We start from the raw sequence: 11,680 nt of genomic DNA on the forward strand, positions 1-11,680 counted from the left end.
TAAATACTTTTATTAAAATCACACAGAACGATGTTTGATCTGCTCATGTATTGAATCATCATAGTAAACAAAGGGGGATGGCAGCACAGAAATAACTACAAAGATGGTTTTGTGTGTTTTTGTGTGTAGGTATGCAGCTTCAGTGAAGGATGGCTCCCAGTACTTTGTGCTCCTCATCATCACAGATGGTGTCATCTCCGACATGGCCCAGGCCAAGGAGTCTATCGTCAATGTAAGGGTGACACCTGACAGTACACTGAGGTTGATGCATCTGACACAATTTGTACAAGAAAGTTCACTGACCTGGAGTGATAAAGAAATCAGCTTTAAGCATGTGGCATGACCATTACAACCCTTAAGACATAGACTCAGACCTACAGCCTTGAATCCCAAGTTGCATTTGAGTCTTTATCTGCACCAAAACTTCTAAAAAAAAAAAAATCATTTTGCACCTCATAAACAAGTAATGAAGTAGCCAAAAAGTCCAAAAAAAAAAAACGGTGAACATGCAATTCAACCCAAACTAATACATTTAAATTTAGAAGCAGATTTATATAAAAGATGCAGTGGGATACAACGTGCCTCACAAAAGATGAAAAATAACACATTTGCATTGTCGCAATTGTTAACAACAAAGGAGACGAATGAATGAAGAGAGGCCTTCTGCCATAAAGACAGCTGCTAATAGATGTGGAATTGTCTGTATGAATTGGTTGTTAGGGAAGGTATTTTACTGTTTATTTCCTTCATTTTAGAAATCAAAAAATAACTTCCATACAGCAGTTATGCTGTAGTGTGCAGTATTTCATAACGCATTGTTACTTGAGTCTTTGAATGAGAGCTGGAAAACAGCTGTGCGGCTGTGAGTTGGATCGCTGTCACCTTGTGGATGTTTTGACAATGGAGTCACTTCATAGAGAAAACGCACAGTGTTTCTCTTACAAAACTGGTGCTTTAATTGACCAGATCTTTGCAATAAAAAAGTCTAATGTAAACATGAGGGTCGTTGATTGAAATATTTGGGACTGACAAATATTTTACTCATCTCTTGATATCCGTCCTTCTTTGTATTGCCAACAGAAATACGGCATGACTAGGGAGCCTTTACTACTGTTATATTTCTTTTAGTGTTTGCTGTTGCCGGCCTGCCTTTTGACAGCCTGTAATTCAGCCTCCATCCTTCCTCTCCATCACTGTCAGGTCATGGCATGTTCCAGAGGGAAGCCAGAGTGTCTGGTGTAGAATACAAACAAAGTGAACAGTGCAACCATATTTGCGAAGGCAGTGATCCATCTGAGTTCTTTGAAAGCAGAGATGGAAAGAAAAGGAGGCGACACGGTAGAAGGAAGTGGCGGTAAAAACATAAAGAAGATCTTTACCAAAGGGAGCAAAAATAAATGAGATGTTTTGATAAGATCATCTATTGCTTTGCAGCCTGAGGTCAACCCATTACAATACAATGAAGACACACACTCTGATATGCGCTCTGTGACACTTATACACACAGAAACACATGTCATTTGCAAGCTGTCAGTGAGCTCAGGCCGTGTTGTTGATTCCCTCATCTCTAATATTATTCACTGCGATGTCTCAACCCACACAGCGCTTCAGGAGGTACTGCAGAGACGCACACGAATGTTTACACTTACTGTACGTACTATACATAATGGGAAGACACGAACGTTACACTTGATGCTTTGTTTACCGCTCATGAAGACAGGCTTGATATGTTAACCTGTAGCTCATCTTCATTCTATTAAATTCACACACCACTTTTTACAGTTTTGTGGATCAAGTATCATTTTTGCTCTCCTCTCCTGCAGGCCTCCTGCCTGCCAATGTCAATCATCATTGTGGGGGTCGGGCCTGCAGAATTTGATGGTAAGTCACCAAGAACTTGACAACTTGTGAGTAATATTTATGTGTAGGGGAACTTTCCACTCGGGCTGTCTGATGTGAAGAAAATCTCACATCCCGATGTACATCATTTCATATTTAGATAACAAGACACATCATGACATAGCGTGTGTTCTATAAATTAAAATAATAAATAGTATATATAAAGTTAACACACACAAAGGCTTATTACATTTTGAATGATTTACTTGACACACTTGTTTTTCTCCTTTTATTTTGAACCTTTGTGTCCATTTCAATGATGCCTGTATTTAGCAGAATTGGCAGGTATGCTTTTCCTGTCTGTCAGACTCTTCATACCCAAACCATTTCTATAGAATATAAGTTACCACTCTTTCAGGTATGAGCCCCTGGTTTTGTCTTGATTAGTTGGAGTCCTTCTCCAGTTAGAAAATATCCTGGTCTGTGTCACGTTCACTCTCCTTCATTCCTCTCCACGCCTCCTTCCATGTCGAAGAAGGCAAAGCATCGTCCAAATGACAAAACGCATTGCTGTAAACAGTGTGATTTGCACTTGTGAAATAAAGGATAGTGGATGATATGAAATGATTACACAATATATGTTGTCATAACGCACAGCCCCCGTTTCTGCTCTACAGAATCACAGAAACATGAGCTGTATTTAAGAGATGCTGCTCGTTGACAACAGTGAGAAATAATGCTCATGTGTATATTGTGTTTTCTCTGTGCTCTCCTCAGCCATGGTTGAGTTAGACGGTGACGAAGTCAGAATCTCATCCAGAGGAAGATATGCTGAGAGGGATATTGTTCAGGTACACACTCCTTTCTTTCTCTAAAACCATTCCCCTGTTTTCACTGTAATGACAAATAAAACCACTTCCATGATTCCAAAAAGGCTTTGCCACTTGGCCATGTAGATTTTTATAGTCAATTTTGTTCAGATTGTTATCCATCATGATGTAGTTGACACCACCAGGGCAAATACTAGCTGCTTGGCTCCTATTAACCCCTCGGTGTGGTCTCTCTGTGATGTAAATTAAACTGCCCTAATCTGATCCATGGAAATTTAACTAAACACGTTCATTTCGGAATACGCAACTTAGAAGCATTAAACTGAGATAATAAAGGTCTTCAAACTAAATTAATATATGGTTTCATAACATGGCCGTTGATGCTTTATTGAGGCATATTCTTAATAAAATTACCGTTAAATCAGAACATGTTGACACACAATAAGCTTGGATCTTTTGAGGCCCTTGGAGGTCCAGAGCTCCTGGTCTAAATAGTAATAAAAATACTGCTGGACACGTTTATCTAGGTGGCTTTCGTTAACCTAAAAATAATAAGAAACATATGTGATTTTCTTCAAGGTAACGGTGCGATTCATTTTTTGGTCACCTGTTGCTTTAACTTCTGATAGCGGAAGTTAAGTTGGTGGACGTGACAACAAACAACATAACAAAATATAATGATTGAATAAGCCACCTCGTCTGTGAACCTGTTTTCTGACAGATTTTAATCATTGCTCACACAACAACTCCTCCGATCCCACACTACTTCATGATGTTTTCAGATGACCTCTTTTGTTTTCATTGTTTTGATTGAGCGTCCCCTAGTGGCAGAATTGACATACTTTGCATATAATTATCCAAAAATATCAGAACTAAATCAGTAAATTATTAACGTTTTCATCTGGAAGATGTTTTCTCCATTAAAATCACAACTTCACCGAGGATTTATTTGGCTGAAGGCGAGTGACTGAAGACACAGCTGAGTCCAGTCCAGGTCGTCCATCTCTGTCCATGCAGTCAGACACCCGGTCACCTCGACCCTGTGATGCAGCACACGACAGGCGGCAAGATGAACCGCGCACACACACACACAGACAGAAACTGGCATGCCCCCCAGCATCTGTTAGGGGTCTGCCAAATCTCTGTTTTTCTCTGCGTCTTTCTTATTAAAGTGGATGAAGCGTCACCTTCAGCTGTAACCCCGGCTTAATGTACGAGTTTAAAAGCCTGCAGGGCAGCGTGGGGTCTGCAGTCACACAGAAGGGCCCTGGGTAGTGCATCATGGACAGAAGTAAAAAATTATGAGACTCTTTGCACTAAGATGCTACAACTGGAATCAGCTGCACATTTGGCAGCTCTGATGTGAAATCTTCAGTGCAGAGTTCGGGATATAAAGTGGAAAAACCAGAATCTAAACTATGATTAGTCGTCCCCACACCCTGTCAATCATCCATTCCATGTATTCATGCATTTGTTTGTGTCTATTGTTTTTTTTATAGTCATTACTTGCTATCCTAATGTCAAGACAACCAAAAGTAATGCAAACATTAAGCATGAGCCGTTTGTTTTTCTCTCCTACGTGACCTTTCTACTGCCGCTATCGCATCTTGCTCCCTCACACCCTCCTTCAGCCCACGTGATGCGAGGGAGGCTAACTCATTAGTTGGTTTTTAACAAGCTGAAGTGCATACACACGCACACACATAGAAAAGACCCACAGATAGTCTAAAACTAAGTTTCACTCGTGGAGCTTTACATTAGCTATGCCTACAGGCTCTCATTATCAGCCAGCTAATAACCCAGAGGGACACGGCGAGGTTTCGTTTTTGCAGTAAGGGTTTCCAGCACAAATTGGCCTCTCATATGATCTGGTGATTGTGGGTGACAACAGCTTATTAAGTAAACGAGATAACCTCGTATCTGTCCACATCTAGTTGAGCAGCACTGAGCAGTCTTGTAATGTAAATGATGAGTCACAGCGGTCAACAACAACAACAGGTGTCCGAGGGTTCTTTAGCCAGACATTTAACAAGTTTTGAGAAAAATGTGACCTCATCGTTTGTTTTGAGGTCTTATTTGTTATATTGTATTTTATTTAATTAATCACAGAAATCAGGGAACTCTGCACCGTAGCCAAAGAGAAGGGCAATGAACACAAGCCGTCACACAGTCAGGCTGTAGAGAGGTAAACAGTTAGTTGGATTATCTAAACCACCTTAATTGGAGGTACACTGTGGTCATATGTCATCGTACGATGCACATATTTATTTGTATATTTTTATATTCAAAATTTCTAAACATATTTTTATATTTAGTAGTCAAGAGGAAGGCAATATGGTCTTAAAATGACATGAATATTTTGAGGCTATGTGTGATAAATACATAGATATATATCTCAATCTTTATACTAAACTCCTCAAAGGCACATCAGAAATACTAAGACTCGGGGCACAGAATCAAATATCACAATATTTTTATTAAATACCTTTATTTAACTGTATTTTCTTATTTCTATTTTCTATCTCTTCTGATATATATAATAACTGATCTTGAATGGGAACAGTAACATGACCCAATTTCGCCCCAGAATCAAAAAAAGTATTTCTGTAACCTTCAGTCATAGATTTTAAATAGACCTTGATAGTTAAATCGAAGACGGCACACAATTCAGTCCAATGAAAATCATCTGAGGCATACAGCAAAAAAATCCTAGCTTCCAGGTCAAGTCTTGGTCATGCTGCCCACATGGCCCAATGAATTCTGCTGGCCGGTTACAGCAGGTCATAGTTGAAGCAGGAAGTCAGTCTGTATACTGTGACACAACATGTTAAATTCCGTCATCATAAAATCAGTTACATCCATGAGGACGGACTCGTTACGAAACACTTCTTTCATTTGCTATTGTGAGAATTAGAAGCGCTGATCGCCTGTTTGAATCTCCACATTTTGAGCGTAACACTGGATCCCAGTAATCCCAGACATTTGTTAAAGCTAACTAGGTCTTGGCATGTAGCTGCTGGCCCTGAGCCCAGCTCCTCTCTCTCTCTGTCTTAAAGCTTGAAGCAGCCCTTAAAGGCACCAGTGAGCTTTAATGTCCAATATTTTTAGTAAGAGCATGACATCACTATTTGCACTTTCTTTCTCTATATCCATATTTGCTGCTTATCTCTGTGACCTCAGGGATCCCATTTTACTTTTAAGGAGAAAGTTTTGACATTCACCAGCTCCTGTTCACCAGACAACCAGACAGTCTCATTTCATCTGAGAAAATGGGGCGAATCTGCAGTGTCTTAATTAGGGTAGAGTCTCTCCTCTGTAGCAGCTCCAATTTGTGATCCAGGCTGGAGAGATGACGGTTTTTTACGAGCATCTTCTGCCTCAAATAGTGAACAAAGCAACTTGAATCAAGGAGGATGAATAACATCACATAATTCAAATTCTTTCTTTCTCATCATTCCCCCCCCCACTTGTTTTGCTCACAGACATTTCACCCTCATCGCTTTGCTCTTAATCATGTTTCTCACCATTGTTCTTCCCACTTACACTCCACCTGCTCCTTTTTCTGAAATATTCCACTCTGTGACTTTCTTCTTTCTGCTTCTGTTTCCTAAACCAACTGTCTCTCCACTCATGGTTTCCCATGAATATTTTCACCTCTCCTACTCCTCTCAATCGACCATTCGCTCGGTCAGTTGTTCCTATTCCTCGCACAGTACACATATAGTTTACAGTGACAACAGTGGCAGATATACAACTCAAAATTCCTCCCTATTTTTGAAACATTGGGTCCTCGGTGTCGGACAGAGCTAGACAAAAGCTGACTCCTCATTCCGACTTTTAATTTTTCTGCTAAAATGACTGTCTAGCAGATTTTATCAGCTGTAGTTAGCGAGCTAATTAAGATAATGCAACATACATGAGTTGATTGACAAGTCCGAAATCGTCTTCAGCTGACTCAATTTAAAAATGATAACACTGTAAAGAGGAACTATAATACACACTTATAGACATAAAATATATTGCCTAATCTCAGGCAAAAAAAACATTGAGTTAATAAAGATAAACACACTTTTTAATCCATTTTCTTTCATTTTTGCTGTTATGTTTTTGGTTTTGGAAAGGTGATAAAAAGCCACCTCCTTTCTTCAACATGTGGAGAAATCTAAAGCTGAACATGCATGCAGTGTAGTTATGGATGCTAATCTATGACTGTACACTTGATTCTTCGCTGATCTTTCTTTTCAAATCTCACTTTAACAGATGTTCTCCACTCTCCTCCCTCTCAGTTTGTCCCATTCAGGGACTACATCGACCGGACAGGGAACCACATCCTGAGCATGGCCCGGCTCGCCAAAGATGTCCTGGCTGAGATCCCCGACCAGTTCCTCTCCTACATGAGGACCCGCGGGATCAAGCCGTCGCCAGCGCCACCTCCCTACACGCCTCCTGGCCAACCCCTCCAAACCCAGATATGAGGAGCCGGGAGGATAAATATTTTGGAGTCAGGGGTTACCTGAACTTTACGCCCAAAATACTTCCATTTCACAAAAGCCGCTCTCTAGGCCTCGTCTTCTTGGATCACGATGGTCATTCTCGTGTTCAGGAAGCTGCATGTCGGGCCAGGAGAGTGTCGCCTTTGAGGACAGGAAAAGCCAATGAGAGTCTGTTTACTTCCACTGTCGAGCATTCCTTTTACTGTCTGGAATTTTTGTTTTTTCGCCTGGGAAACCTGGACAGGCTTTTGAGAGAGTTTTGGAAAAAGGCTGTGAAGAATTGAAGTGCTGACGAAAGGAAGGGAAGGAGAAATGAAGTGCAGCTCTTAGGAAACATGTGAAGAGAATGTCTCCAGACAAAACAAAGGAATCACTTGATCTTAAATGAACCTTTTCTGTAAATAACTGGACTTCTGTAACTTCTTCTTTCTCTCGCTCTCTCTTTCTCTCTCTTTCCAACTCACTCACTGTTTACAGTAAATGCTATCAAGGATTTTTAATGTTGATACTTTTATATACACAGTTTCAATATGAGGCTTGTAATACTCTCTCTCTCGCTCTCGCTCTCTCTCTCCCTCTCTCTCTCTCCCTCTCTCTCTCTCTCTCTCTCTCTCTCTCCTGGCATGCGTGTCAGGTAGCAGCAGTGCAGGTCCTGGTAGCCCTTCTGTACCGTACCGTGCTGTACTGTACTGTACCGTACTGTATTCTGGTGTTTGTATTAACCTTTTTGCATGAGTGTAGCCTCAGTCAAGTGCATGCATATAGTGGCCCTGCACTACCTCTTCTACCCGTCTGTCTGTCTGTCTGTCTGTCTGTCTGTGGGGGATGAGTGTCTGTCTGCCTCTATCTCCATTTGTCTCTTCACCTTGTCTGTCTGCACTGCTCTCAGGCCTGAGATCTGTCTCCCTTCTTTCTGTCTATCTATCTCTCTCCTTTCTTTTGTTCCTCTTTCTCTTCTACTAGCTGTGTTTCCATCCATTTTATGGCAAGTTATAAAGACAAGCTGAACAGAAAATGCATCATTTTTATGCTCATCAGATGAGGGATGGCTTTAATTTCAGAACATAATCGGCTCTATAAATGATTCCTGTTCACTGTATAACAGTAATATTTTATAAAAAAATATTTTTTTTTTCTTTTCATCTAGAACTATCATTGGATCAAAAATAAAGTATTTGCCCAGTCCTTTGATTTATGACCAAAAACTAATGACATTCCCTTTAGCCTCTGCTGTACTTAGCAAATATGAGCATTTTAACTCGCTAAAATATGATGGTGAACATGGTAAACATACCTGCTAAACATCAGCACTAGTATTGTGTTAGCATTTAGCTTAGCACAGTCTCATCTAGCCGCTAGCATGGCTGTGAATGTTGTGTTTACTCTCATAGGAGATGTGAAGTCAGTGTTAATTAGCGAGTGTTAGCATGCTAACGGCATAAAGATGGTGAACATGGTAGACATTATTCCTGCTAAACATACGCTTGTTAACGTTGTTATTGTGACCTTGGTAGCATGCTGACATTAGCATCTAGCTCAGTACAGCTTCGTACAAATGTAAGCGTGGCTGTGAACTCTTAGTCTTTTGTTTTGTCCAAAAGTAGCAGTTAAATTATTGTTAATTAGCCAATGTTAGCATGCGGAAACACAGTTAACCAAGATCGTGAACATGTAAACATTATAGATGCTTAACACCAGCATGTTCACATTTTGTTGTACGTATTCTGAGTAGATTAGCCTGCTGACATCAACATTTAAGCTCAGTATAGCCTCATACAGCTGCTCGCATGGTTGTAGAATGTAGGCTGTAGCCAACACTAGTAAACATTTAAGAACAAGTATTGTACTTTCTTACATTATAAATTCCAGTTTGTTTGCTTGAGCGAAGTAGATGAAGATTCAAATCGTGCAATTTCTGTTTTCCAACGTTTTATGTTTTTTGCGTTGTATTTCTTTGACTTGTGAATGGAAGCATAGCTACTCTGTCTCTCTCTGTCTCTGTTCTCCTCCAAACTGCCTTGGCAATAGGATGCCCACATGCCCAGGGGTTTCGTCTCATCGTGTCGTCTTAACACCACATCCCTGCCCCACGTGTAAAGCGACAGCAGCTGCTCTCAAACAAAATACTGTTTGAGCAAAAAGAGCCCAGTGGTCAAAAATGCAGAGAAAAACACACTTTCCCTATGTTGGCTTTCTGTTCAGTTTAATTTTTCTTATTTTGGTGTGTACTTTTATTGCACCTTTAGCTTTGATATAGCTTTTTATATGTTCGTTTTTACGATATGTATTTACATGTGCCAATCATGTGGAAAAGGGATGATCGGTGTGATTCTTGTCATGTCAATATCGAGCGATCATTTCTAAATGAAGTCTAATGAAGAATGAGAGTTCTGTTTTTGTCACGAATGTGGAAGGTTTGATCAGTGTCGTATCGACAAAGTGTGTTTCAGTGATGAGTGAAAATATGTGGCGAGTTTGCGTGTTGTATGAAACAGCTACATCTTTTAAAACAACTATAGATTAAGTCTTTGAAAATTCTTTCCTACAATGGGGATGCACCAACTAGTTTGTTCAGTACCCATAATGTCAAAGGATATGTAAGCATGGCACTAATATTAAAGCTTACATTATATTTGTTTATCAACACTCAGAAGTCTTAAAGCATTGACAAGCATTTAGGTAAAACTTAATAACAACCATCATCGAGAAACTGATAATTTATAGTTAATTCAACTTAATTTAATAGTTATTTAACAGTTAACAAACAATGAAATGCTTTATAAACCATCTATTAAGCAATTGTAAAAGTGTATGAACATCAGTGGCAACTTTACAAGAAACAATGGCTTAATAAATGGTTTATAAAGTGAACAGTAAAATAACTGTTAAAAAAGTTTATTAATGATGGTTATTATAATGTGTTGCCAACATTTGTCTGAAGCTGACATGATGTTTTCAGATGTTACAGCCCATTTTTATACATCTAACTACCAAGTTAAACCAGACAGTGTCAGTTAGTTAATACACAGCCCATGTTGTAGTAATCAACTGTTTAACACACAATTTAACAACAATGGAAGTGTTAATAATCATATATTACAGACTTTTAATGTATGTCAAATATGTATCAGTCTTTCTATTTTCAAAGGTTCATTTTCCACATTTAAACATAACAGATATAATTAATATTTTATTTGGCCTCAATTATTAAAAAGCTCATGACCAGCACATCATCCCCTACCTGATGTTTTATAGAATGGAGACTTTTCTATTAACTCACTTTGTTTTATCAACCCGGCACCATTTACACACATACTATGTTCGACCACGCAGATTGCTGCTGTAATGTCTCCACATACTGCATCATTTTGGCCATTTTCCGTCGATGCCATGTCCCTTATCGGTCAGCTCATTAGAGTCTCTCCGAGTATTCAGCGTTGTTTTGACAGTGCCAGACACTTGTGTCATTATGTTGTTGCGCTACTCTGCTACAGGCTTTCACCACATTACATTATCAGCAAATGGCCGGTAGTAGCGCAGTGTGACTGTGTGAGTGTCAAGGTGTGATTTGCTTGTTTTTTCAACATGTGAAAGTTTTTTATTCTCATTGTTTTATTGGCTTTTATTTCCTTTTTCAATGCACAAATGCTCGTAAAAGAAATGTACGGCTAAAAGGTCAGTAGAGTACAGTGACCAATTATTATTTTTAACTGACATTTTATATTTTTGAAGTTTAGTTGTTTAACATTCCCAACTTCAACTTTTCCTTTCTCGCAATCCTTACATCCTGTATTGCGACTGAGGCACAGTGCTGATACGGCTGGACTAACTGTTAGGCGAGCCGGTGCAGTCACACTCCTGCAGCCACCCGCTGTGTTCAAAGCGTAGCTGGACTCGTCATTAGGACTGCAGGTCAAACTATGGAGCTCATTACTGCCTCAGCAGATATGTTATGAAACTCACATCCTCCAAACTGCCAGCGATCCAACACTGCGGGGGTCAGGGCTGGTTTATTATAGCTTTTGCTGATTGAAAAGGCACAGTGGGGATGTTTTTGCGAGGTGAGCCTTTCTGCTCGGAGTGGGAAGTGTTTGACATTCATATTTGGTGACATTTTCAGGGGAATCCCTGCAAATTTCTGTATATTAAGATAAAAACAAGGGGCGGCGGTAGCTCAGTGGGTAGAGCTGGTGGACCAGTGATCGGAAGGCCACTGGTTCGAATCTCCGGCTCCCCTGGGGTGGGACTGAGCTACATGCCGAAGTATCCTTGAGCAAGATACTGAACCCCAGAATTGCTCCTGATGCGCAGTTGGCACCCTGTGGGGCAGCCACTGAAATCAGTAAGGGTCCTGCAATGAGCTGGCGACTCATTCAGGGTGCACCCTGGCCTACGCCCATGAGTAGAACTGGATTTGGCCCCAGTAAGCCCCGCAACCCCTCAGGGGGATAAAAAGCGGCAACATCCCGCAACCCTCGCGGAATAAGCGGAAGAGAAACGAACGAACGAACGAACGAA

General features: G+C 40.3%; 1 protein-coding gene across 1 annotated transcript in view; it reads left to right on the forward strand.

Moving 5' to 3' along the window:
* Positions 1-10,339, forward strand: part of LOC115595517 (copine-8) — a 99,901-nt gene extending 89,562 nt beyond the window's left edge. The window contains exons 17-20 of the mRNA XM_030440110.1: positions 130-232; positions 1,824-1,881; positions 2,617-2,690; positions 6,956-10,339. Coding sequence (XP_030295970.1) covers positions 130-232; positions 1,824-1,881; positions 2,617-2,690; positions 6,956-7,144 — 424 coding nt within the window. The 3' untranslated portion in view covers positions 7,145-10,339. The remainder of the gene's footprint in view (positions 1-129; positions 233-1,823; positions 1,882-2,616; positions 2,691-6,955) is intronic.
* Positions 10,340-11,680: the final 1,341 nt, after the last annotated feature.

This window comes from Sparus aurata, chromosome 14 (genome assembly GCF_900880675.1).
Source record: "Sparus aurata chromosome 14, fSpaAur1.1, whole genome shotgun sequence".
NCBI lineage: Eukaryota > Metazoa > Chordata > Actinopteri > Spariformes > Sparidae > Sparus > Sparus aurata.